This window comes from Meriones unguiculatus, chromosome 10, assembly GCF_030254825.1.
Source record: "Meriones unguiculatus strain TT.TT164.6M chromosome 10, Bangor_MerUng_6.1, whole genome shotgun sequence".
NCBI lineage: Eukaryota > Metazoa > Chordata > Mammalia > Rodentia > Muridae > Meriones > Meriones unguiculatus.
The window spans coordinates 75,542,555-75,568,146 of record NC_083358.1 but is presented as its reverse complement, the minus strand read 5'-3'; the positions used below and the strand labels follow the sequence as shown (position 1 = coordinate 75,568,146).

The following is a 25,592-nucleotide window of genomic DNA, read 5'->3' as shown; positions in this document are numbered from 1 at the left end:
AAAGAGATGTTACGGAAACAAAAATCCTAGATATTTAAATAGAAACAATTACTTCCAAGCTGAGGACTCTTTCCAGTTGGTGGTGTTATATTTTCAGTGTTAAAATTACAATATCTAGTAAATAGAAATTTTTAATTTATTGTATTTTGATTTATTTGGTAATTATTTATGATAAACACCACTTCAAATGCCAAAGCTGTAAAATGTGAGGCTGCTTCTACTAAGTCAAGTGGATTTTAATATATAAGTATATTAAAGCCTAATCAGTTAAAAGATATTAGAATGTAACAGAAAACGAGATTTGTCTAGGCATCTTGGAAAAGTCTCACAAAGGATGTGAGTCGTGACACTGAATCCTGGAAGAGTGATTAAGAAATGGAGATAAAGGCTGATAGGAGAAAATGAACTGCATGGGAATATAAACAAGTATGGCTGAAGACGGGGTCCATGAAAGACTTGGTCTATGTAGTGCTGAGATGGAGCGCTTTCATTCCAGCATTCTTTCCTAGTAACTCCAGAACTACTGACTCATTGGCTTGGCTTAGAAGGTACCAAGCCAAGCATCAGTAGCAGCAATGCCTAGCATCCTACACTTTTCCCAACAGTCTCTGTCTTGGTGCTTTCCCATGCTGAAGCAATAAACTCCAAATCTTGTATGTCATTAAGTTGAATTCTACTCCAGACATCCATGGTAGATAGAATTTCTGTCTCTAAGCCTTCACGTTGGAGATTGAGGACTATAAAAGCGAATCTTAAAAGATCGTTCTTAAGTCAGACAAGCTGCCCTTGTGTGTTTCTTCTTTATAAACTAATATTAGCTGTTTTGCGATCCTGTGATATATTTAACCAGGTTAATATCTTTCCAAAACTTGTGATGAACTTCTGTAACACCGAACCATTGAGAAAATCCAGTGCTTATGTTTTATGATTACATAAGATACACATCCCATCATTCTTTCCATTGGAATCAACTTTAAAAAATATTTCCTTTATTTTGGATGACTTTTATTAAATCAAGGAAAAACTTTTAAGTTAAAAGAAAGTCCTTTTAAATGGTTTAATACTTTGGACTTCGGTCTTTCCCTCACCCCTTCCCCACACACATCCTTTTTTTTTTTTTTTTCTGCTACAGAAGCTGATTGTATATTCTTATATCCAGCAATGACCAGCAGCTTCCAGAGCTTTGGATTTTACTGTTAGTCATCAGGGACAGAACAGGAACTGTGTCCACCCCCTACATCATTTCCTAATAGCAGGCAACCAGAACTTGCTTTAAAACATCTCCCAAGAGGCACCCTAAAGCACATCGTCTAGCAACTCAGCATCCTGTTTAAGCAATTAATACCTTAGTCAAATCTGTGCTCATGTGTGTAGGGTCAGAAAAATTCATTTTTTCCCAAACAGCGATTTATCAAAGAAAATGTTTTTTTTTTTATGTATATAAACTAGGAACTATGGCCAATAGATGATGTTCATAGAATCATTCATTTCTTGGCTGCCTGCTTTGAAGATTCTTTTAGATAGATAATTCTGTCCACTGTCCATGTGACTTCCAGAACTGCATTAGAGAGCTTAAGCTGATGTACATATACCATACATGGTACAGCGTAGCTAAGATAATTTTTGCTTTATTTTCTGTAGAAACTATGGAATGAAATCACTTGGGAGGAATTTAATAGCTCCAGTAGTCTGGGAACTACTGTAATAAGCCAGTAGCACTGACATGACTCAAGTGAGCAATGGAGTAAAGCAAATTATGTCATTACTATCTTGAGACACTATTGCTTAAGGTTTAAGGAAAAAGAATTGGCTATATGTATTCCTTTAGTCATTTCCATAATTTTTATCATAGTCAAAGAAAGCACATTCTAAGGGCTGACCAGCTCATGTGATTTCAATCTACCTTCCCTATCCATTTTCCTCTCTCCTTCCAACACCTGCCAACCATCCACAAGTGTTCCTTGAAATTTTACATGCTCCTCACTTTTGGCCTTTGCACATGTCTCCTTTCCACTGACATTCTTCCCACTCAACAGGCATATGGCCTGCCTGACGAAGCTCTAGTCAAGAGCCAGGTTATCAGAGAGTCTTCACAAAGCTGCTAGTCTAAAACATCTACTTCTTCCGCTAAGTTTCCCATTCCCCAGCCCACTCTTTGCACCAGTGCTCATTTCCTGACGAGGTTTGTTGACTGTCTTTCTACATTCACTAGAATGTAAAGTCCAGGAGGGCATGTGGTCATGCCCTATTTTGTTCACCATTGTCTCCTCAGCACCTGTTTCATTGCCTGGCACTCAAGTATGCACTTAATTATTAAGTTAAGTAGATAAATGAATGGATGAAAACACGATTCACTGAACAATTTACTATGGACCAGCTGTTCCGCATGATTAATAAAAATCAGAGTGAAAAAGGGAATAGCTTTTACAATAACATGTAACATGACAATAATGTTCACAAATTCTATGCTGATGGACCCAGGTAGGGGCAGTCAAGGGGCTCACAGGCCTGACATGCTTTTGGTCAAAGATAATAACTTCTTTGGGAATTATTGTAGTTGTTAAACTTATTTGCTCACTGAATACTGAACATTATGTATAATCATTAGAGTGGAATTTAGCAGAGTTGGAGAAAACAGGAACAGTCAAGTATATTCTTGCTTATAAGCTTCTGTCTAAGCTTTGTTTTGCATAATTCTCTGTGATATTTTCTGGCAGATCATGAAAATGATGTTAGGTGTACATTAATGATAATAAGCACTGCTCCAGGCTTAGAATCTTTCATTGACTTTTTTTTTATTATTTTAAGATTTATTTATTTATTTATTATGTATACAGTGTTCTGTCTGCATGTTTGCTGGCACCGGATCTTATTACAGATGGTTGAAAGCCACCATGTAGTTGCTGGGAATTGAACTCTGGACCTTTGGAAGAGCAGCCAGTGCTCTTATCCTCTGAGCCATCTCTCCAGCTCTTTCCTTTAAATAAAGCTATTTCTGCCTCACAGAATTCTTTAATGAAAACCATATATTCTATATCATTCAAAATCTATATTGATGTGAGGATATTTTAAAGTTTAAATTATGATTGATGTTTCTTAAGTTAAACTTAAAGAAATATACCTTAACATTTTGGTAATCTACATATACCATATTTTATAATTTTAAAACGTAGAGGGATTATTTTGAAAAATTAAATTTCCATTTTGGTTGTGTCAAAAAATACTCAAAGTATAAACTCACTTGCCAAGAAAAAAGTCTAAGAAGAAACACTGTGCTAAGAAAAATGGACAAAATGGACTATAACTCTCTTTTGATAACTGTTTTATTCAAATGGACTAAATTATTAACACAACACTAAATGGAACTACAGAAGTCTTAAACTACTGGAATCTGAATTTTAGTAATAAAAAGAAGTGTGAGGTTCACTAGTAAATAATGCACTTACCGCATCCTTCATCTAAGCCATTATTCAGGCTGAAAACTTATGTTTCAGATTTGACAAGTTGGGTCAGGAAGTAGGCTCAGCCCGATAAGAGCACTTACTTGCTATGCAAACCTAACAGCCTTAGTTCAATTCCCAGAACCCATGTGGTAGGAGAGGAAAGGAATCCTGCAAGTTTTCCTCTCACTCCCACACACACATCATAGAATGCATGTATCCACATTCATTCACACGCACACACGCACATGCACACACACACACACACACACACACTCAATATCTCTTTAAAAGATTAGCTAAGCTAATGAATGATTCCATAGTATTGCCTATTACTTTATAAGTCTACATTTGTACCAGAAGCAGGGCTAATCAAATGCACATGTCTTAACTAGCTGGTAACAACACGCCTTAATTTCAAAATTGATTTTTTAAAAAGGAACCTTAAGCTGTAAGTTTATATTTAATTACTGCATTTCCACAGATATAAAACAGTGTCATCAATTTACATATATTTAAGACATACATAAGAAAAATCTTTAGTGCAATAAACTGAGGTGTACATGTGTGTGTTTGTTGTGTGTGTGTGAGTGTAGATGCACAAATGTTTGTATATTTACTCAAAAGTATGTCTGCCCCTTGTAGTCAACTTTACTCCTGATTCCCTTCTGGTAACACATGATGCTTGGCTCCCTACCATTTTTCCTGCAGTGAGATTTAAGAATTATATGAACATTTCTGGTAACTGAGAATATCTTGGCAATAGATTTGCAAATAATCTATAAGACATGTATTCATAATTCAAAATTAATGGCAAATCTTTTTTTTAAAAAACTGCTTTATGAGTTTACAAAAGTAACACTGGTTTCCTAAACTGAAGAGAAAATATATTTAATTTATTTGGTTATTTGATTTTTTAAAAAATATTGCATTAAAATATGCTTGACTAATTTTATGTGATTAGTCTTTCTAAGTCTCTGATTTAATATAACCATTAAACAAAGACCAAATTGGAAAATGCCATGGATGGTAGTCTCCATCTAAAATACTTGATGTAAAATTATCTTATTTTTTTCCTTTGAAATAATAGAATACCTAGTTTTATTTGAATGATGTTTTTTCAAGTGGCAGTTACATTTACAATGGAAACGACGCAACCTTCGTGAATTAAACATATACATCCTCTGTCTAAACACTGAATAAATGCACTCCTCATCCTAGAATTTCCTTTCTAAGCTCAGTGTGTCAGGAAGGGAAACACTCAGGAGACACTTGAGAAGATGGAATCCTGGATGATGATAAACCCAAGGCTTTTTTCTTCCTTCTCAGATCCCCTATCACAGCTTGGAACTTCTGTCCTTGCTTAGCGTTGACATTCATTTCCCAAACAATTTACAGAAGTGAGGAAATGATTAAACATGTTTATGCGCTAACAGGAAAGAGCTGGTGGAGAAGAGCAGGCTGATAGAGATCCAGGGGTAATTGATTGGAAAAGCTCCCCCCCGAGGGAGGCAAAGATGGATTCCAGAGTCTACCTGATGAACTGGCCTCAGGAGGAGGAGGGGCTCTTCTTCCTCTGAGGTCCTTGTGTGCTTGGGTAGATGAGAGACCTGATCTGGAGGGGATTTACACCTGATGCTCTATTTTTCTTTGCAAAATCTGAAATGGAAAACTTTCAAACAGGGAGCAAGATGATGGGAGGATGCCCACAGATACACAGATAGCGAGCCTATTAAAAACACAGTCGGTGGTTCTGGCTGCTTGACAAAGTCAAGGAGAAATAAAAGTTGATATGACACAACACACATTCAATAACCCAAGGCTGATTATAGAGGAAATGAGTCTTCCTGTGAGGGCTGTTCAAAACAGCAGTGGGGAACAGGTTCTCTGGGTGTTTCTAAACACTGTGTCTATTTAGTTTTTTTGTGTTGTTGTTGTTTTTTTTTTTTTTTAATTCATGGCCCATTCTTCCCCTAATGATCATGCTCATGTTTTATGTCACGTTACAGAGTATGAATGTCAGATGCTGACTAACAGAAATGTCCCACAATGAAAATAAGCCTGTAGGGCAATGTGATGGACCAAAGAGCTTTTGTGAAATAGTAGCATCTGTAAGGTCACTAAACTCACCCAAATCAAGTACATTTCTTGGGGGGCTAAAAAGAATGCCTAATATCTTTATTTAAAAAATAGCATAAAGGATCATAAATACTGTTGTAGCTCTGTGTTCTTTTCCTTGCCTTAATTTAGATTAAGCCAAGAGATCCTGACACTGGCTTTGTGGTTGAAGAACTGCTTAATTTCCTAACTGTCACATTTGCATTTTCTAAGTAAATATTCCCCTTCATCTCAGTAAACACTGTATTTGGCCTGCCTCTCCAGTTGCAGTCTGACAACAGCTGGCAACCTCCCTGTTCCCTTTCTCAGGTGCACACCAGGTGCTGCCTGCAGCTGTAGTCTCCTCTAGTTTGCAAACAAGGTTTTGTGCAGGTCAACTGGCTACATTTCCTAAGAGTAAAACACAACGTGCTTCTCTGCGGTGCCTTCCTTGCAAGCCTGTTTCCCAGAGGCTTATTGATAGAGGTACCATGTAATGTGTCCGTTTTCTAGGGAATGGTATTGCATTCCAACTGCTTCTAGCAGCCCTCCAAGTGAGGCCGATTTGACAGATTGATAGGTATATCAAGAAACAAGTGCACTGGTACACCCAAGCATTTTCTTTCTAAAAGAAAAATCAGATCCCTATTGTATGTAGCTAATGGTTTTCAAGAAATTTATACACACACACACACACACACACACACACACACACACAACTCATTTTGTATTTCCAACTGAGAATTTTCCTTTTTGGCATATTTTAGTACAGCAAAGGAAACCTCACAGAATAGGCTGCCTTGTTGGTTTTTGAATAGGATCGTTGGTTGGCTGGTCACCTAAGCTAAAATGTCAGTATTATTATGTTAATTGAATTGTTTTGTTTTGTTTTCTCTTTTAGGGACCTCTGGGGCCTCCAGGACAAAAGGTAGGCTCTTGTTTAAACTTCTTTGTCTAATGAGAGCTAGAGAAATGGGTGGAATTAGTGACCAGAAGCCATGCTGAAGGAGTTATTCTTTCTGTACACTCTGCTTTCTAAAAACATTCTATTGTTACACATTGGAATGTGCCTTAGATTTCCCCTCTACCTCATTGTAGAATATTCAGTAAGTCCAGAGAAGGCTTTTTGAGCTGTCTGCTGAACTTGCAGGTTATGGAATATTTAACTCAAATATTGGTAACACGTTCTGACAGCATTTACAACATGAAGGATCGTGTGACACTGTAAATTGATTGCTGGCCTTGGCCAAATACATAACTGCCAAATGGCCACAAAACTGACCCTAATAGAGGATATGCTTGTTGCCTGATTCACTGCACTGCTTGGCTCACTCGGTGTCCCCCTTGGCTGAGGTAAACTGAAAAGTGACTTCCTGATTAAAATTTCAGTCTTAGCCACAATCACCAAATTGCATTCTAAAGGGGAGGGTCTAGGCCTCTGAGCTCACACCAGTGGACTGCAGTAAATACAGCAAGGGCAGATAGGTGGCCCTTTGCCGATGAATACCAGGAAATGTCACCACCGACCTCCTACCCTGACTGGGGAGGGAGAGGGTTTCAACGTACAGAAAACTCAAGAAAACAGTGCTGTAACAGGTGGGAAAGTGATTGCTCTTTATCTTTGGGCTCCATCAAAGATAGAGACTTTTACCCCCCAAGTGCCAGGCATGTGGCATCTGTTGAAACACAATCCTTCAAATCATGTCAGAGTCCCTGCACTGGGAGGCCTCTTGTGTGTCGGAACAGTTTGTCCCTACCAATAATGTCTCTATTAAGCTCAGTGTGAAATTGTAAAGCTAGCCTGATCCACGTACAACCAGGATAAAATGCCGGCTCCAGGCTTCAAGACCTCCTTTAATTCTCAACTCATAGGATCACGGGCTGCATTAAGAAACCTGCTAGCATAATTTGCTTGGCATATACTTTTTCTCCAGTGGGCTATTCTTAGAGCAGTTTCATGATTATCATGACTATTTAATAAAATCCTTCTCCTGCTATTATAAAAAAAAAAGTAATATGCAACTAAGGGGAAAAAACTGTTTTCTTGTTCTACATTAAGAGTAAGCAAAAAAGAAAAGAAAAGAAATAAAAAACATAAAACACCTCCTCCAGAGCCTACAAAGAAGAGGGGCAAGGAGGAAATGATGCGTTTATTAATGTTCCCTGTGTTCATTTAAATGCCATGGACTGTCTCAGGTTGTGGCTAGCTCTCCTGCCCTCAGTTTAGCCATCTGTATCAAGCTCTTCATTCATAGCCAGTGCTTTTATGTGCTCATGTATACATGTTCAGGGACCTCCAAGTTCAACACACAGAAGTTGTGTTGTTCTGGATCGGGGCACAGCAGCTGTGGTGCTGTCTTCAGTCCCTGTTAGAAGCTGTAGTAATGCTTAGGTGACTTAAGCATGCTTCCTGAATGTCCAGAGGGAGCATATATAACAAGACTGGTCCAAATATAACAAGACTGTGTCTCCAGCGGAGGGACCCAATAGAGAGGAATAAGCAGTTGCTTTTTTAATTACCTTCTGTTCTGTGTTCTATAAACTTGGCAAGTTCAAGAGTCACTGCTACTGCTCAGCTCTCTCCAGGTAGAACTAAATTATCTCTGTCTTTAAAACAAAATTTAGAGCCATGTGACTGCCTGAAAGTTACGGCTTTCAGTTCATATGAGATTGCTTTAAATCATGTTAGTGTTAAGTGACTATTCGGGAAGAATATTAAAGTTTATCTCTACTTTCTGGAAAAGTAGCAAGATCTGCCTAGATGACTAAATACTAGAACACAGTGAATAAAATCGAGAAAATACCATAGTAAAAGCTTCTATATGGGAGCAATGATATGTTTTAGCCATGTAAAACTGTGGCTGACATAACAGATGCCACACAGATTTAGAACTGAAACATTGCATAATCGTGATAGCAACTTAATTTCATCTAATGTGCTTCCTTAGGGTTCCATTGGAGCACCTGGGACCCCAGGCATGAATGGCCAAAAGGTAAGTTTTGCTGACTGTAACATTTATTACATAACTATCCGAGCCACAGAATTAGTCTAGGGAGTGATGTTATCAATACACTTATGTGCTTACAAATACAAGGAAGCTGTGGAGTGAATGTCCAAATGAGTTGACTTGAAAGAAGCTGGGATCCAAGACTAAACCTTTTCCATTATAAGAGCTTTGGATGTGTTCCGTTTTGTTAAGTTATTGTACATGATGTAAGGTAGATGCTGCATTTAACGCAAGACACACTAGTTCATCCTCATCTGTGAATTGCTATTGCTATTTATTTGATTAACAAAAAGCTATTTATATGAAGATAACCTATTAAAACTTTCTCAACCAGACACACACACACACCCCTCTGCATACACACATCTCTTTGCGTGTGTTTTTGTTACCGTAACATATTTATCATTTGCGGAAATCATCTATGATTATCGCACAGGTAAGCCACCTGTTGTCTGTGCACTTACCACGCCTACCAACCAGCTCTCCAGTCTGGAACCTCTACAGAGATGAACAAAGCCACTGTGAGAGCTGGCAAAACCCAGAGTTGGCCCAGTCCTCCATGGGACTGGAAGCTGAGCTTGGGACTTTCCTGTCTCCCTCTGAAATCTAGATCTAGTCCTTAGAAATCCCATGACTCATGCACTCATCTTTCAGAATATTTTAAAGCCTCTTCTCCTGGACCAAGTTCTGAAATCACACCGGGATCTTAGCTCTCACCAAGAGAACAGACTTACGCACAGCCCTTCATATTGTCCATCTTCCTATCTCCCTTAGGACCTCTTAAACCTACAAAGTAGATAAGAATATGAGCCTGCCACCTGCATGCTGTGTAGATTCTGCCAAAGTGTTTGAATTCTCTGGCCTCCTTTTCTGACTCTGTATGAGAGAGACGATCACAATTCCTGCCTCAAAGGTCCATGTAGGGATTAAATGTATTAATAAGCCCTTAGACTTGTGTCTACTATTGTAATATTAAACTTTTCCTATATTTCATTTTAGTGAAATGCTAAAAGTTTAAATGATCAGTATTTCAAAGAGGCAATTCAAAATTACTCAAATTGTAAGGAAAATTAACATTCCCAATCAAGGTTCATAACACCCTTATTACATAAGCCAGACACTGAGAACTCCCCCATGGCCATGCCAAGGCCCCATTTATGCTTCAGTAAAATGCACAATTCCCTTGCCCACCCCCATCCTGGTAAAGCCAGAAATTAACTTTCTTTTTAAAACACTGCAGATCGTGATCATGAAGGGGAAACATGATCAAAAACTTGAAGTTTTCTGGTTATAAGGGAGATTTGAAGACCGCAGAACTTAGAATGTCTTAGACGTTGGTGAAGGCCACACTTGCATGCACACTTAATGATTTGTTTTGTCTTTTGTTGTCGTTGATACATCTTTCGTTCAACTTTGAGAACCATCATAAAAATTTATAGAAAATCTGAGAGAAAGCAACTTGAAAACTACCTTTTGAAAACTTCATATACGTCTATTTTTACAAGGAAATACGCAATTTCCTCAGAAAAAGAAAGGAATATGACAGTTTCTTGTCCTAGTCACAGAATTTAAATTACGTACCAAGGAAACAGCAGTGAATAGTCACAGCTTTATGTGCTGCAGTATATCTTTGGAGCATTTTAAATGTGTTTTCTCTGAAACAGAGGGAAGCCAGTATCCCACTTTAAAAAAAGTGTGAGCACAGACATTGAGAGTTCATTTTTCCTGCCTCGTAGATCTGGAATGAAAACGCTGTGGGTAGAACATCCCTTAATCCTCACTACTACTTAAGACTGTCATGGCAGCTAGATCATCTTTAGGAAGATAAGTACAGGAGTCTGCTTTACCGAGACAACCAATCTTTTAGTGGCAGTAAAAGTGAAGTTGGCAATAGGGCAATAATTCTACAGTTGCAGTGTCTGAGACGTGTCTTAAACTTCTAGAACATCTTTTTCTAGGAAGAAAGTTTACAATGACATCATAATTTTTGAAAAAACTTCAGTGTCATAACTATCTTCGGAAAATGCTTTCTTCCAGTGTTACAACTTCACGTTTCCCGAAGTAGCATTTTTGATGCCTAGAAAGTCATTTTCTGACTACAGTTGGGATATGGTGGGGGGCTTCTAAGCCATTGGAAATTTGGAAAAAAAAAATAACAACTACACAGAAAAAAAAATACTTTCTATTGTATTAGATAGAAGAAAACTGTTTTAAGAAAGCATTTCATTTCCCACCACAACATTTTCAAGCCATTTCGGCTGACAAAACTGGTGATTAGTTTTAGACAGTAAACTTAATGATGACTTAGTTTTATATTTATTGTATTTTATTTAAATATTGGCCACTTTAGTTAGCAGCCTGTATGTTTACTTACTTAGTCTGACATGTATCTGTTAGTTTCAATAATGCCGATGATAATCTCAGTGTATTCACATGGATACAGGTCAGTGCCCGCTGAAGGCTGCAACATGGCATGGAAAGAACCAGGCACTCGGTGCCTAGCAGGTGTCACCTCAACCCCAGATTTCCTCTCTGCAAGTGGTGTGGCCCATAAAACAAGATTTGTAACGCCCACCCTTGCAGAGTATGTAACTGATGAAGACTAAGTAACGTGCATCTATGTCATTGTCTCCCAGTTCTTTTTACTGTACTGAGTAAAACTGCTGACATAGCAGTGACATAGTATGAAAGTCTGATCTAGCTCCTTCTGGCCTCAGCCTATAGGGGAACACTAAGTGACCTTCAATGAAAAGGGGGCGGGGTAGTGTACTGCAGTGAGAAGAACAGGACCTCCTAGCCTGAGGGAGAATGTTCCGTGTCTTTGTCTGGACACACTAGGCAGCCTTGTTATGGCTCTAGTGTAAAAGGCGAGAGGCCTTGTAGTGCTAACTGGTCAAGGTAACTAAAAATCAATGTTATTAATAGATGCTCAATATCTATAGTTATACTGACATGTTTTAGGAGTCTTGGCACTTTAACTCAAGCAGAAAGAAGAACCTTGGTTGGAGTATGAGTCTCTGCGAAGTTCCCTGTGTTCAAATTTTCTTACATAGCAGTGACACAGAGAGTCTGTTGCTCTCCTTGTGGAGTTCCGGTCCTCTCCAGCTCTTGCTATTTCCCACTTACATAAAATTCCATTCACTCTGCCCGACAGTTGGCCATCAGGCTCAGCATCTGCTTTGATAGTCTGCAGGGCAGAGGCTTTCAGAGGCCCTCTGTGGCAGGTTCCTAGGTTGTTTCCTGTTTTCTTCTTCTGGCTTTCAGAGGCCCTCTGTAGTAGGTTCCTAGGTTGAAAAAACAAGCTTTTTAATTCTCATGTGTAGGTCTCCTTGATTAAAACTATAAAGGACACTTTACTCGTGTGCTGTGATGGTCCTGCACACAGGCAGGTGGCCTCAGTTCAACCCTGTTCCTGAAGAAGTGCTCTCTGGAGAAGTGTAGGCTAAAGTATCATTATTAAACTGAAGAATCATTTGGTAGGATTCATGGAATTTTTTTTACAGTTTTGTTAGACTATTTGGACATCAACTCTTTCAAAATTTACACTCACAATAGGTGTTATTTTAAATCCCTTATTTTTCTTTTTGCTTTATATATTTACCTTACTTGGCTCAAGCACAGTAAGCCATCATCAAAATGATTTATTTGAGTAGAAATTAGTGCAAATGCCATGGAAAAAGAGCTGGTAACAGCTAAGCAATAAATAAAAGGCCCAGCATATATATGTATTTACTTATATCCTTATCTATTTATCACTAAAAAAGAATGTCAACTGTTTTGTTTTTTTATAATTAAAAGCAAATAATGTTTGCTATGAATGCTAGAACTTGTTAGAGTCCTGGGTCATAAGGATTCTTGCCAAATCAAGAAGAGTATCAGGTGATCTTGGCCGCTATATTTTTCAAAAGCTTTTCTAGGACATATTTTTTAAAGTTTAAAACATAATGTAAAAAAACTGAGACTAATGTGTCATCTATGAATCTACCCCAGATATCTGTGTGGTTTTTAAATAACATTAAATTTTCATTAGCTTGTAGCCATGGTATTTGGAATGCTGTTTCATCTTTTACCCAGGAGCCTCATAGTTCTTAGCTGACATTCGTCTTCACAGAATTCTTCTAATGGCATTTTTTATTGTAAGTATATTTAGAGTGCTGATAAATTGAAGCTTCCAGACTTGCAAAGGTCAAATCATGGACTCACGTCTACATAATTAAACCACACAGTGAACTTAATATTTTGTGCTTGATTCAGTCAGTGTAACCATTAAACATACCTGTCTTGTTTAAATCTTTTTTTTTAAGTCTGAATTATGACCTGGAGATGTAGTCCAGAAATAAGTGTGTACTTGGTGTTTCTAAAGCTAAGATTCTATCGCCAGCACACTCCCTAACACTGAATTAAATTCTTAAAGGATTTCGATATGTTTAGATGTGTTTGCTGTAGCCTGAAAGTTTTCTGTAGCAGAACTTGCCAGTGAGCTATTTTGTTTTGACTTTCTATTGCTGCCTACTAAGTAACAATAGCGAGGAAAAGAAATGGTTGATCTCTGATTCCACATTAGTTAATGGTTCAGGGAATTATCTTACAATAATTTACTTCTTGCATACAATAATTTATTCTTGGAAATTGAATTCTATTTATTATATTTCCTGTCTCCTTAAATTAGAGATTATGTAAATTAGAGCTCTGAGAACCTAAGACCACTGTTCCTATGGTAACCGTGATGCCATTCTTCCATTTTTCTGAGCATTTTCATTTTCCCATTACTCATCCTCCCATTCCATCACTACACCCTTTAGAATGCTTGAAACAGTCTCAAACGCCCCACATATCACTCTCTACTCCGGAATTCACTTCTCACTCAGTTCAACTTGCTAAATGAAACTGAAGATGCACCGTCTTTTATGTAATTGATTTTAAATCTCTTTGGAGGAAACTATGATGCTCCCTGAAAGGAGTCTACTTCTTTAATGTGGAACGACAGTTTCTTCCAAACCTCTGTTCCTCCTGGACTTCATATAAGCACGTGACTTCAAACTTGAATGCTAGATGTCAGTCTCATGGATGAAAACATGAAATGGTGGAGAGAGAGCAGTTAAGGGGTTGGTTTGCAGAAGAGAAGGGAAGACCCTCACTGGGTGTTTTGCAAAACAGAATAACCAGGCCGATGTACCTGAATGAACTGTGTTATCATGAGGCCTACTTATCTGACATTTCCATTTAGAATGTTTTATAGAAGAGAACACAGAAGCACTAACTCACTAGAGCTGGTTAAATTCCATTTATAATTTGGAAAAGCCCCCTTTCAAAACTTCCCTTAAAAAATGTGTCTATTGATTCACTTACTGGTTTCCCCAATCTTTCAATTCCTCAGAACTCGTAAGGGCTAGGTGCCACTTGAGCTCCACGATTAAAGCTGTGTCTGCCGTGAGGGAGCTCCCAGGATGATGGAACAAGGAAACGTATAGAAACAAAATCCAAAAGTCTATTCAGTTGCTATGCTGTTAAGTCCTATGGCACAGGAACACAGGGTAGCCCAGCCTGGTGGGGAGGAATAGCATACTTCCCTGAATTGATAGCTTTAGGAGATAATCAATGTCCCACAGGAAGTGACAAGGGAAAGGGAACTTTTTAGTGTATTGCAGTGTGGGCAGGGTAAATTATGGATAAACTTGGCCTTAGAATTCTACATCTAAAAACAGCAATATTTAGCCACTGTGGGTTTCTTATTTATCATAGACATTTTTCTCCAGATTCTTTACCAGAGAAATCAGAGAATTTATTCTTGTATTATTAGCTCTAATCTCTGAGTGATACAATTTCTTTTGAAGTTTGTATTTGAAAATGAAGCTGTTGTGAAATTATCTATTGTGAAAATCCTAGCAGGTTAGCATCCCATCCAGCTTCTTTTATTTTACAACAGGCCAGTTGCCAAGGGGCTGGTAACCATCATCCAGATGTGAAACAGCATTGCTGCTGTTAATTTATAAGAAACTTCATTTCTTTCAGCACTTTCTTCTCTGGTCAGTAGAGAGAACAGAAACTATATAATTACTAAAATCATTCATCACCTATTAACTTCCAGAAATGGTTTTAAGTGTTACATGCATATCAGAGTCCTCAAAGTCTTCACAGTGATTCTGTAAAGGAGGTACTGAGATTAGTTCAATTAAAAATGAGGACACTGAGGGTGAGAAAGGGTAAAGATTCTTGCCAGTGTCACACAGGTGCTATTAGCAGAACATAGCTTCAAAACCAAGTGGTCTGTGCCTACCACGTAATAGAGGCTGAGAGTATGGACAATAAGTTGACAGAAACCATATACTCAGTATTTGCATGACTGTGGACTTTGACTTTCCAAAAACTTCAGAAGTATTTCTCATTCTGCCCTTCTTCAATGACCTTTAGGGTTTGTTTCCAGTTGAACATACTATTTCGGTTTTCTATTGATAACTAAATAGTCTCTTTCAAAAAGGAAATGTACACCTTTAAAATTATATACAGATAAATATTAAAACTACACTTTAAGAATGAACTTAGCTGGATGTTAAAAGAAGAAAAAGCTTTTCAAGGGTGTATTCTGTTGCAAGGTCTTAGGCAGTGGTTCTCAAGCTTCCTAATGCTGCGACCCTTTAATGTAGTTCCTCATGTGTGATGACCCAGCCATAAAATTACTTCATTGTTACTTCATAACTGCAATTTTGCTACTGTTATGAATCATGATGTAAATATGTGATATGCAGGAAATCTGATATGCAACCCGCACAGGGATCATGACCCACAGGTTGAGAACTACTCGTCTAAGAGTTAGGAGAGCTCATTATAAAAGTTCAGGCATTTGTTTAAATCATATAAACCTGAAAGCCCAGCACAGTGCAGGCCTTGGCTCTACCTACTTTGGCATCTGGATCTTTTTGCTGAGATCCACTTGCTCTCATCCCTCATCCTTCTCTCTTGCTGCTGCTTTGCTCTCATTCTTGCACTGGGGTAGAAGGAGCCTGGGCTTCGTTCTTCACTCTGTCATCTGCATCTGTGGAGTAAAAGTGTCATTTCCCCCAAACATGCAGCAATAAACAGAGCTCCTGGGTAGGTCAAGGTCTCTGTCTCATCCAGTCACATGATGGATGCTGATTGCTGCAACTTCTCCTCTGATGGTGTCAGTCCAGTCAAAAGTTTCCGGGAATGCAAATGGTCTAATTTAGAGAGGACATATGTAACAGGGAGAAGCTGAAAAACTGTGTTTTAGCTGGATTCTCCCAGTTCTAAGAAACTCTTCTACTCCATACAGCCCATTTAACCTAGTTTGCTATTTTGTCTTCCCGAGTCAGCTTCTATAGGAGCATGTGCAGAAGACAACTTTTCACATACAGAGAGAAAGCCCTCTACAGTAGTGTGCTCTCTGGGTGGCTTTGGCCCACATTTGCACCTTTTCATATTGTTTTGAAAAGGAAATTCTGGGTGGTGCTCCTATTAGCTGTAGGTGGACAATACCCTTCTTCTAAGCCTCCCCTATCCATCTAGTGATGGACAACCCATTGAGCCAAGGGGACCCTCCTACTCAGAATCCACTCTCTCCACTGCAAGGTACCTGGTATTTCTGCCTCATGTGTCCTCAGTCCATTTCCAGCTTCTGTACTGGTCACTTAGCTAGCCCACACTCCCAAGTGTGACTACTCAAGAATGAGGAAAATAATGGAATACTTCCTAGGGAACACCAGTGAGCAAAGCCTATGGGCTGAGTATTGGTATGTGTCATAGTTATGGTTTTCTTATTGCTGTGAAGAGACATCATGACCATGATAACTCTTACAAAGAAACACATTTAATGGGGGCTGGCCATATAGTTCATCCATTATTATCGTGGCAGGAAGCATGGCGTATGGAGGCAGAAATAGAAGAGAGTTCCACATCTGGATCCTAGACAGCAAGAAGAGACAGTGAGCCACTAGTCCTGGCTTGAGCCTCTGAAACCTTGAAGCTCACCCTCAGTGACACACTTCCTCCAACAAGACTGCTCCTACTCCAAAAAAGCCACCTCCAGTGATGCCATTTCCTATGAGTCTATGGCAACCACAGTACGCAACCACCAAGGCTCTTTCATGTGAGAGCCAAGGCTGGGGAGAGAAAGAGAGGATAAGAAGGAAGAAGAGAGAGCTATCATGCAGGGCAGTAAATAGGGGATGTAATTCCAGCTGAATCTTCATATTGCATTACTATGCTCAAGGCAAACAGTGCCTCTCTTGTGTGTAAATTATACCCAGATAAACTTAATCCAGCTGTTTTTGATGATATAAATACTCACCTCTTTGGCTTCTAATACTGTTGTACAAATGGCTTGGGGTACATGTCTTTCTGAATTAGCAGCATAGGAACCTAAGCTATGGATGAGCAGAGTTTTTCCAAAACCAGCTGACGCTGATGTTTATTAATTTGTTGTGACTTATTACATATATTTTTAGATATATGTGACTTTGAGACATTTTTCTTTAAGCTTGCTAGGTTTGCTTTAGTTATTATTTCAATTAGCTTAAAGGCCTTGTCAACAAATGCTCTGAAGCAGCATACTTCTTTTAAAGTCCTGGCTGGCATACCTGTCTGCTTTTCTACTAATTAATATCATATTGCCAAAGAGGACAGAGATTGTAATTTGATGGAAGAAGTGTACTGATGGAATAAACAAGACAAAACTCCCCTAGAGGGATGCCCAGTCCTCTCATGCATAACCAAATCTAATTGTCCAGGATGAGGTTTCTGGTTTTCCTTTCATCATGTTCTCTAAAGCCTTCTCTGCCTCCAGAAAAGGAGAATGAAAAGAACAGGTGTTGGGTGTCGAGTAGAAGCAAAGTAAGTTATGAACTGATCCACACTGAACCTGAATTCCCAGGATGGTCTGGGAGAGAGGAGGAGGGAGAGATGGAGGAGGGAGAAGTGAGAAGCCAGTAAGACAGAGAAAGGCTGTGCCTGCGACGAAGCCCCTCCCCCCCCAGGTGCCCCAGTTGTCAGTTTAGACCTCACCAGTTCCTGAAAGCGGTGACTGGTGGAAACCAAGGAACTAGCATAGCATCTGAATTTAGGGAAACAGAAGATAATATGTGCAAAGAACTCAAAGACCCAGGCTTGGACTCCAAAGCCTGGTATGTTGTGTCCAAAAGCAAAGGTTAGTACAATCTCTGAATGATTGACATCTAGAATGATTGACGTCTGATAACAAATGGTGATAATACTATTAAATCTTTTTTATTTTTTTCACAATTTTTTCATTATGTATCCAGATTGAAGCCCCTCCCTCAACTCTCCTCAGTCCCACCCTCCCTCTGCCTTCCCCCCATCCTCTTCCCTGAAAGGGGGAGTTCTCTACCATTGTTGTCTACCCATAGCTTATTAAGGCTCATCAGGACTGCCTGGATCTTCCTCTTCCGTGGCCTGGCAAGGCTGCATCACCAGGGGCGAGTGATCAAAGAGCAGTCAGCTGAGTTCATAACAGAGGCAGCCCCTGCTACCCTCACTCAGAGATCCATATGGAGACTGAGCTGCCAATTAGCCACATCTGAGCAGGGGGTCTAGGTCCTCTCCATGCATGGTCTTCGGTTGGTGCATCAGTCTCTCCATGACCCCCTAGTCTCATATCATTTAACTTTGTTGGTATCCTTGTGGGGCTCCTGCCCCCTCCATGCTCCTCTATCCCCACTCCTCTCTTCTTCCATAAGACTCCCAAAGTTTGACTGTGAGTCTCAGCATCTGCTTCGATCCTCTGTCTGTGGAGCCTTTCAGAGGACCCACCCTGTTTCCTCTCTTCCACCACTTCTGGTGTCCATCCTGTTCGACATTCTGACTCTTATAAGGAATGACGAAGCAGTGATTCTAGCTTCACACTTCATAGAAGACATATTGAGAGCTCTGTGGAAGTATAGGAGATTTGCCCTGTATCTTAGACCTAAAGTAGAAATATTGGGAGCCAACTGGATATTTCCCTCAGCCAGTTCAATGTTTAATGCTGAAAAGAAGTATGACAAATTGAGTATGTTTTTAGATATAAGTTGCTTAATTACAAGAAAAGCAAGATTGAGAATGAGGTGATTTGGATTCTAACCTCACATTTACCTCTTTGCTGCTCTTTGTCTCTGACTCTTCCCACTCTGAGTTTGTTTGGTTTTAGCGTTACCCAACCCCAACTACCACCTACAGTTCCAGAGGCCAAGGTCACATTGGACCCTTACCCTTTCCATCCTTGTTCCTTGAAGTTATTTTCCTCTCCTATTTGGATGAAAACAGCACAGTTCTGAAAAGAAACAACTCTGTCACAAAACCATGAAGGCAAAGTTGTGTTATACTGAAAATTTAAATCTAAGACTCACTTTTCAGGTCTCACTGAAAAGATAGAAATGGAAAAGTACTGTGACTTAAGCAGCACTGAGCACTATTGCAGCTAAATGACCTCCATGCTGTCGGCACTCGTCTCTCTGAGAAAACTATCCCCTTCCATCCTTCAGGGCTCCTCCAAGTTACTGTTGATTAGCAGTACCTGACGTTATTGTAAGAGCCTTGAGTGATCTTTTTTATATTATCATTTTAAAAAGAATTTGGCTTGAAACAAAATGAAAGCAGCCAGCCTTTGTGAAATGTCGGTCCAACTTACTTGCAGTTTAAATATGGAAGTAAGTGATATTCCAGGGATCACCTTGAAGTTTTCACTATAGTAGAGAAAACCCTTTCAGTTAAGATGTCCCCTGCTGTTTTACTTTATTCCTGTCTATAGAATGTCCATGATGTTTAGACATATAAAGTAGATGGGTAAGCAGTCCAACAACCTTGAGATTAGTTCACGCACACATTCATGCATGCACCTACACATACACACAGAGAGATGGAAGATAGATAGATAGATAGATAGATAGATAGATAGATAGATAGATAGATAGATAGATAAAAATAGCCACAAAATTATTAAATTTGTAATGCCTAATAAAAAATGGATGTGTACAAAAATAAAAAGGGAGTTAAGAAATATGGCTCAGCAATTAAGAACACTTGATGCTCTTGAAGTTTGCTTCCCAGCACCCATGTGGTTGGGGAGGGTGGAATTTCACGGCCACGTGTAACTCCAATCCTAGGATTATAGCACCCTCTTCTGGCCCCTGTGGACACAGGTACTCCCATGGTGCACACATGTTCATGCACATAAACATTCAAACACATAGAGTAAAATTTTTAAAAGCAAAGAGAATTCAGAACCCCGTTTGAAAGCCAGTTAGAAGCACACCACTGGTGCCATAAAATGTTCGCAGTGGCCACTAATAAATATAGGAAAGTTCTCATAATGAAGGAACTTTCTGGGGGGGAAAAAGGATGATTATATTTCTAGGGATACTTAAACAACCTGAATATTCAGCAATGAGGAATTGATTAATAGATTGGCCACACCTGACTCCAATAGAGGCTAATCACGCCACTCCTAAGACAAGCATGAACATCCTGTGGAAACAAATCCAGTGGTGACAGAAACTCATAACATTACACAGTGGGTCGTGCTGATAGCTGCTTAGATGTGTGTAACCGTAAGCTAAAAAAAAAAAAAAAAAAAAGACCATGAAAACAGGACAGCATGAAAGTAATTCCCACAGAGAGAGCTTATGAGTCCAGTTTCTTAGTTTCATCTTGTGTTGAAGGTTCTCTTAACAACATGAACAATGAGAGAGAAGGGGTCCAGCTTTTAGTCCCTTGGGATTCGTGTATTGAGGAAAACATTATGCAGCCGCATAAGTACGAGCTTTCCTTTCCACTTCAAATCTCAGCATGAGTTTTTCCCGGATTCAGGGCTTTAGCCATGTTTTGTTGGACTCTGGCTACCATGGTTATTCTTTGGAAGTCTACGCAGAGTTTGCGTCGTCCCCTGGCAGTATCTTCTCTGTGCTTTGCACTATGAGTTATGGCATTAGAGCATCCTGTGGCTGGTCTTTGAAGGCAGACTCGGTAGCTCTCTTCTGTTTGCATGTGTGACTTTATGCAGGAAGCAGAATTTCTCCCAGAGGGTCAAGGCTGTAGCAGTTGTGCTCCAGAACAAGGGGGAAATGGTTTCTGCTGGGAGAAAGACACCACAAGCTTCGCAGGCCTGGGTTATCTGGCACTTCATCTCTCTGTGTAGGTTGTATTTACTTCAGGTTTCTATGCCTTTTGAAAAGCCATTTGTAGATGGGATATATGAGTCAAATGATGAGGGTATATATCTGTGTGTCTGTGTGTGTGTGTGCACACTAGCACATGTGTCTGTCTCAGCACAGCCTCTTAAATCAGGCTAGTGCAAAGTTTAACTATTTTCCACAAATCCAAGCAGAGTGCCAATTTCCCTGTCCCCTAATTTTGACACCTCTAAAACAGATAAAAATAAAACTCACCTCATACAAGTTGCAGTAATTGAGTTGATAACTGTAGAGATCGTGGCAATTAAGAACTAATACTTTATGGCCAGTCAGAAGGTTCAATAGGTAAGCGGGCGCTTGCCACCGAGCCTGACGAGCTGAGGCTGACACCTGGAATCATGTGACTGAAAGGAAAGCTCCACACGCCTCAAGTTGCTCCCTGACTTCCACACATATGCTGTGGTTTGTGCGTACGTGCATTTCCATACACACACAGTGACATGAATAGATAAGATATGAAAAAATATTTGCTATTAATGTACATGTTTTTTAATCTAAAGAAAAAACACAAAAGTGACTCCATGCTACTTGGGAAAACAGCCTTCAAAATGAATTAAATTTTTAGCAAATCAAAAACTGCTCTTAAAGTTAAAATAAGCACCATCTTTAAGAAATCAAGTAAGAATCAACTTTACTTTTCTCTATGGAAAGGAGAAAGCTGTCTAGAAGTCAACCACATAGTGAAGCACACTGGGAATTAAATTCTGATGGACAGATGTACAAGGCAAAAGGGAACACAGGAGACATGGTGTCTTTTGTTTCTGGGCATTTCAAGGGACTTGCACTTTTTATTGTTGTTGTTTTGTTATTGTCTTCCTTTTTGGAAAATAATCACTTGCTCAGAAAAGATGGTATATGCCACTATCCTTCTGAAACAAGGAGTTTCCTAGCTGAACAGCCATTATCTTTCTCTTTAAAGGCAACCATTTAGTCTGGTTGTTATAATTATTTTCACAACACTACTGTAAAACCATTTTTACAAAGTTCTTTTTTATTTTTGCTTTTCCACCAAATTAGCAAATATAGGTAGGTATTCAAAGATGTGTATTTTCAAAATACACATCTGTAAGTGTTACTTTAAGTTTAATAAGAAAAATCTAATGATTTAATATTTATTTACAAGATCTGATCATTTGCAACTTCTACACCAAGAGCGTTTATCATTGTCAAGTGACCTTTATTTATTCAACAAATACTAATTGAATGGCACCCAGGACCATATTAGCTACCAGCCCCATTGATAACTCATCACTTCAGCTTTTCTAATGCTGACAAGACTACACAAAAGAAATTAACCCAGTTAAATACTTTGTTCTCAAGGGAGTGAAACTTTGGGCTGCACTGGGACTTATTCTAGTAGTTAGCTGTTTTCTGTTTTTCTAGATCGTTCTAAGAATGGCCAGCTCCTCTTGTTCTCTCTATAGTGTGCTGGGTTAGTCTGTTCTGCTTAGTAATGTATGCTTTCTGTTTTGAGGGTGAGCCTGGGTCACCTGGAGCAGCCGGGCAAAGTGGACTGCCAGGACCAAAGGTGGGTACTGATGAAGCTGTGCACCGTCTTCTGTGGCATGGTTCCTGAGCAGTTGCAAGCTGTCACAGTTTGTAAATTATCCTTCTGGTTGTAGTTGCCTAGAATGTTTCGCCGGTGGCATAATATGCTGTCATAGAACTTGGTAACTAATGACTAAATTATGTTTATGATTGTCATTAGCATTAGACATGCAGAAAAAGAAATAGGATATGACTGTCTAAAACCTTTCCCTTGGGGCTGTGAAGATGATAGCACAGCAGTTAGGAGCACTTGCTGCTCTTGCAAAGGATGTGAGTTCAATTCTCGGTACCCACATAACAGCTCCTCATGACCCTTTGGCAAGTAACTTCAGTCCCAAAAGACCTAATGCCCTCTTCTGGCCTCAGAGGGTAACAGGAACACACGGTACACAAACACACATGCAAGCAAAACACCCATAAAATAATTTTAAAGAAATATATTTTGTGGGGTAATTCAGTAGCATAAGAAAGCCCTCAAAATGACGACTGTCATTTCAGTCCTTAATAAGATGTGAGAACATAGGTTATGTTCACACTGCCTAAAACACACATATCACCAAGCCCCACCACATATGACATCCACAGAGAAAAAAGATGGCTTTTTCTCAAGCTTTGGCCACCGTCAGCTTCTACACAACATGGCCAGCTAGTCAGACAAAGAACAGAGTAAAGATGTGGTGTGTTTAGAATTAAAAAGTGGATATAGTTTGGATTACTAAGTGGGGAAAAAATGTAATGAGGATTTTTTTTTTTTTGGATTGCCTGTTTTTTTGGTTTCTTGAAGAACAAATGAATCCGTTAAATCAAAAAAGATTGGTGACAGTTTAGTTTAAGCCGTGCAGGCAGACAAATCCCAAATCCTTTGATGAGTGAACACCCCTTGAAGTACAAAACTGATGTCTAATCCCATCAGCTGTGCTGGTGTGGGTCTGTACCCACAGATGCCTGTCAGCTGATTTCACACATCACGCTGCTATTTAGGTGCTGTGGACAGACCTAAAATTCATAGACCTGCCCTTTTCGTTTGTCCTGGAGGAGAAGAAAGAAAATACTCCTTCTGGGAATCCAGACCTCTTCTGTCTTCCCCCTTGCTCATCCTTTACTAAATGGTACACTTTACGAGATGCCTCACTACAGCGGTAGGAGCTGATGTTGGAGCTGTAGCCACAGTGCTGTTTCTGTGTTGCCTGGCAATGCAGCCCTGAGGATGCATGTTGAGTGCTGAAAGTCATCAGAAATGCAGACAGCCAAGGGGTCATCAGGATGAGTTCCAGAGAATGAAGAGTTTTGCTTCCAGACTCACCTCTAGACTGGGTTCTTTTAATTTAGTTTTCTTTTTCCCACAGTCATCTCCTTATACCATTTTTAAGCAGTCTGGTCTCATGGCAACGCTTACTCAAGCCTCCCATCAGGAAATATCATCACAATGTGTATGATCTTTAGAACTCTCCCTGATCCGTCCCCCTGCCCTTTCCTAGAGAAATAAAAGAGAAGTGCAATCCTCTTCAGAATACAGTTTTGTATTTTAAGCCTTGTATTTTCCTTGTCATCGTGTGTAGCAAGAACCTTGCTGACCAAAGCTCTGTTCCATTCTTATGTCCTGATCCGCAACACATCGCTTACTACCAGTAACGGAACTGATGGTGTTGTCAAAGGGTCCAAGTGTTGCATTGAGGGTTTATGATCACGTCCAAGAATAGAGATTGAAGAACTGTACCAGGGGTCAGCCCTGAAGTAACCCAGGCACTAAAACGTTTTTGCTAACCTACCTTGATTTTGAGTTTGGACAGGATATCAAGCTGCCACACTATTGTTCCCCCTTAATGTCCCAGCCCATTCCCGAGTGACCTCCTTCTTTTCCTGCATAGATCATTACCCTTATAGAAGTAAGGACTTGAAGTTAGTATTGGTATCTGGACCCAATTCTTCTGGACACTTTTGCAATATGTTTTCATATAGAAACCCCAAAGCCAAAGCAGGCAGTGCCCTATATAATCCATTTAGTGCCCTCAGTGTGTGTTTGGCATCTGCTTTGTCTGGCATTGCTTGCTAGCTAGCTCTTCACTAATGTCTCTGTTTTTGTGCTTAGGGAGAACCTGGGAAAGAAGGAGAAAAGGTAAGGAGGCTTCTGTCTGTGTTCATCACCCCACTTCTCCTGAGCTACACCCAAACTAGATGGGTGGACAGACGCACAAATGGATGGACCGATAGTTATAAGTGGAGATTGGGGGAGGGGCCAATAAGTGTTCATTTACCTCTCTTTCAGACTGTCAAATAGTGGAAAAAGAAAATACGGGCTTTTTTTTTTCCCCTTCCATATAAAGTTTGAGTTTCCAGTGGAAAGGAAGGGGAAAGGGGACAAACACCGAATGTCAGGGTTTCCAGTGGTTTTCAGAACCCACCTAGCCCTGTAAAAACCCACTCTGCATACTTGCTGATGCCATTCTGATACCTTCCTAACTATCTACAGAAAGCTATCACGAGGTTTACCTGCAGCAGTTATCTCAAAGTGAGCCCCACAAAGAATTTGTCAAAACCAGAAAAGGGAACACATCTGCTCTGAACCCTCTGAGCCTGGTTTCCTAACAAGGAGATCAGTGTTTTAAAAGAGGTTTTCAGGCCAATTTCTAAAAAGCATGTGAGTAGGCCACTATCTACACGGCCTATGGTACACGACCAGTATGCTTTGGGGCATAAAGTCAGTTCTTGGTAATTAACTTGAAATTAATTAGTCATCAAATAACTGCTTCATGTAGAAACCGGGGAGGAGGAGGGCTCATCAGATGGGGTGCTTGCCTCCTGTAGAGCATCCGTCACTGCAGACAGGCGCTGGAGCAGGTTAAGTTCTTGTTTATTTAAAATGGAAAAAGGAACTTTAGAGGGGAAAGGTGAGTATCTCTTTGATTTTCTCTTTCTTGACAAATCACAACTGAGAGTTTCGCTCTCATTTTGTGGAAGTGTTTAAGTGGTGGAAAATGACCTCTCCTGAAGCAGCTCAGCATAGGAATGCCACAAACACCAAGGAACTGGTACCTCCAGCAGCAAGGACTGCTGTTTCAGGGTGTGCTGGCATGGTTTGTGACGCTCTACATGGGGCAGGACTTAGTCCTTACAGTTATGTGTTATATCTTTATTCTCACGTTAGCCAAGAGCAACGCAGGTCAAAGAGCGTTGCACTTGGCAGTCAGTGCTAGACTCCGACTGAACCTAGAATCCATGATGCTGCCTCTCGTACAGCAGGGCGAAGCACAGAGACAAAGTGAAAACTTTTCCTGTTTCACTGCCTTGTGAGTAGGAAG

The 25,592-nt window shown here is 39.8% G+C and overlaps 1 protein-coding gene across 1 annotated transcript in view; it reads left to right on the top strand.

Moving 5' to 3' along the window:
- Col25a1 (collagen type XXV alpha 1 chain) overlaps window positions 1-25,592 on the top strand; it is a 406,766-nt gene that overhangs the window by 304,104 nt on the left and 77,070 nt on the right. The window contains exons 11-14 of the mRNA XM_060392693.1: window positions 6,439-6,465; window positions 8,486-8,530; window positions 22,220-22,273; window positions 24,383-24,409. Of these exons, the coding sequence (XP_060248676.1) occupies window positions 6,439-6,465; window positions 8,486-8,530; window positions 22,220-22,273; window positions 24,383-24,409 (153 nt within the window). The remainder of the gene's footprint in view (window positions 1-6,438; window positions 6,466-8,485; window positions 8,531-22,219; window positions 22,274-24,382; window positions 24,410-25,592) is intronic.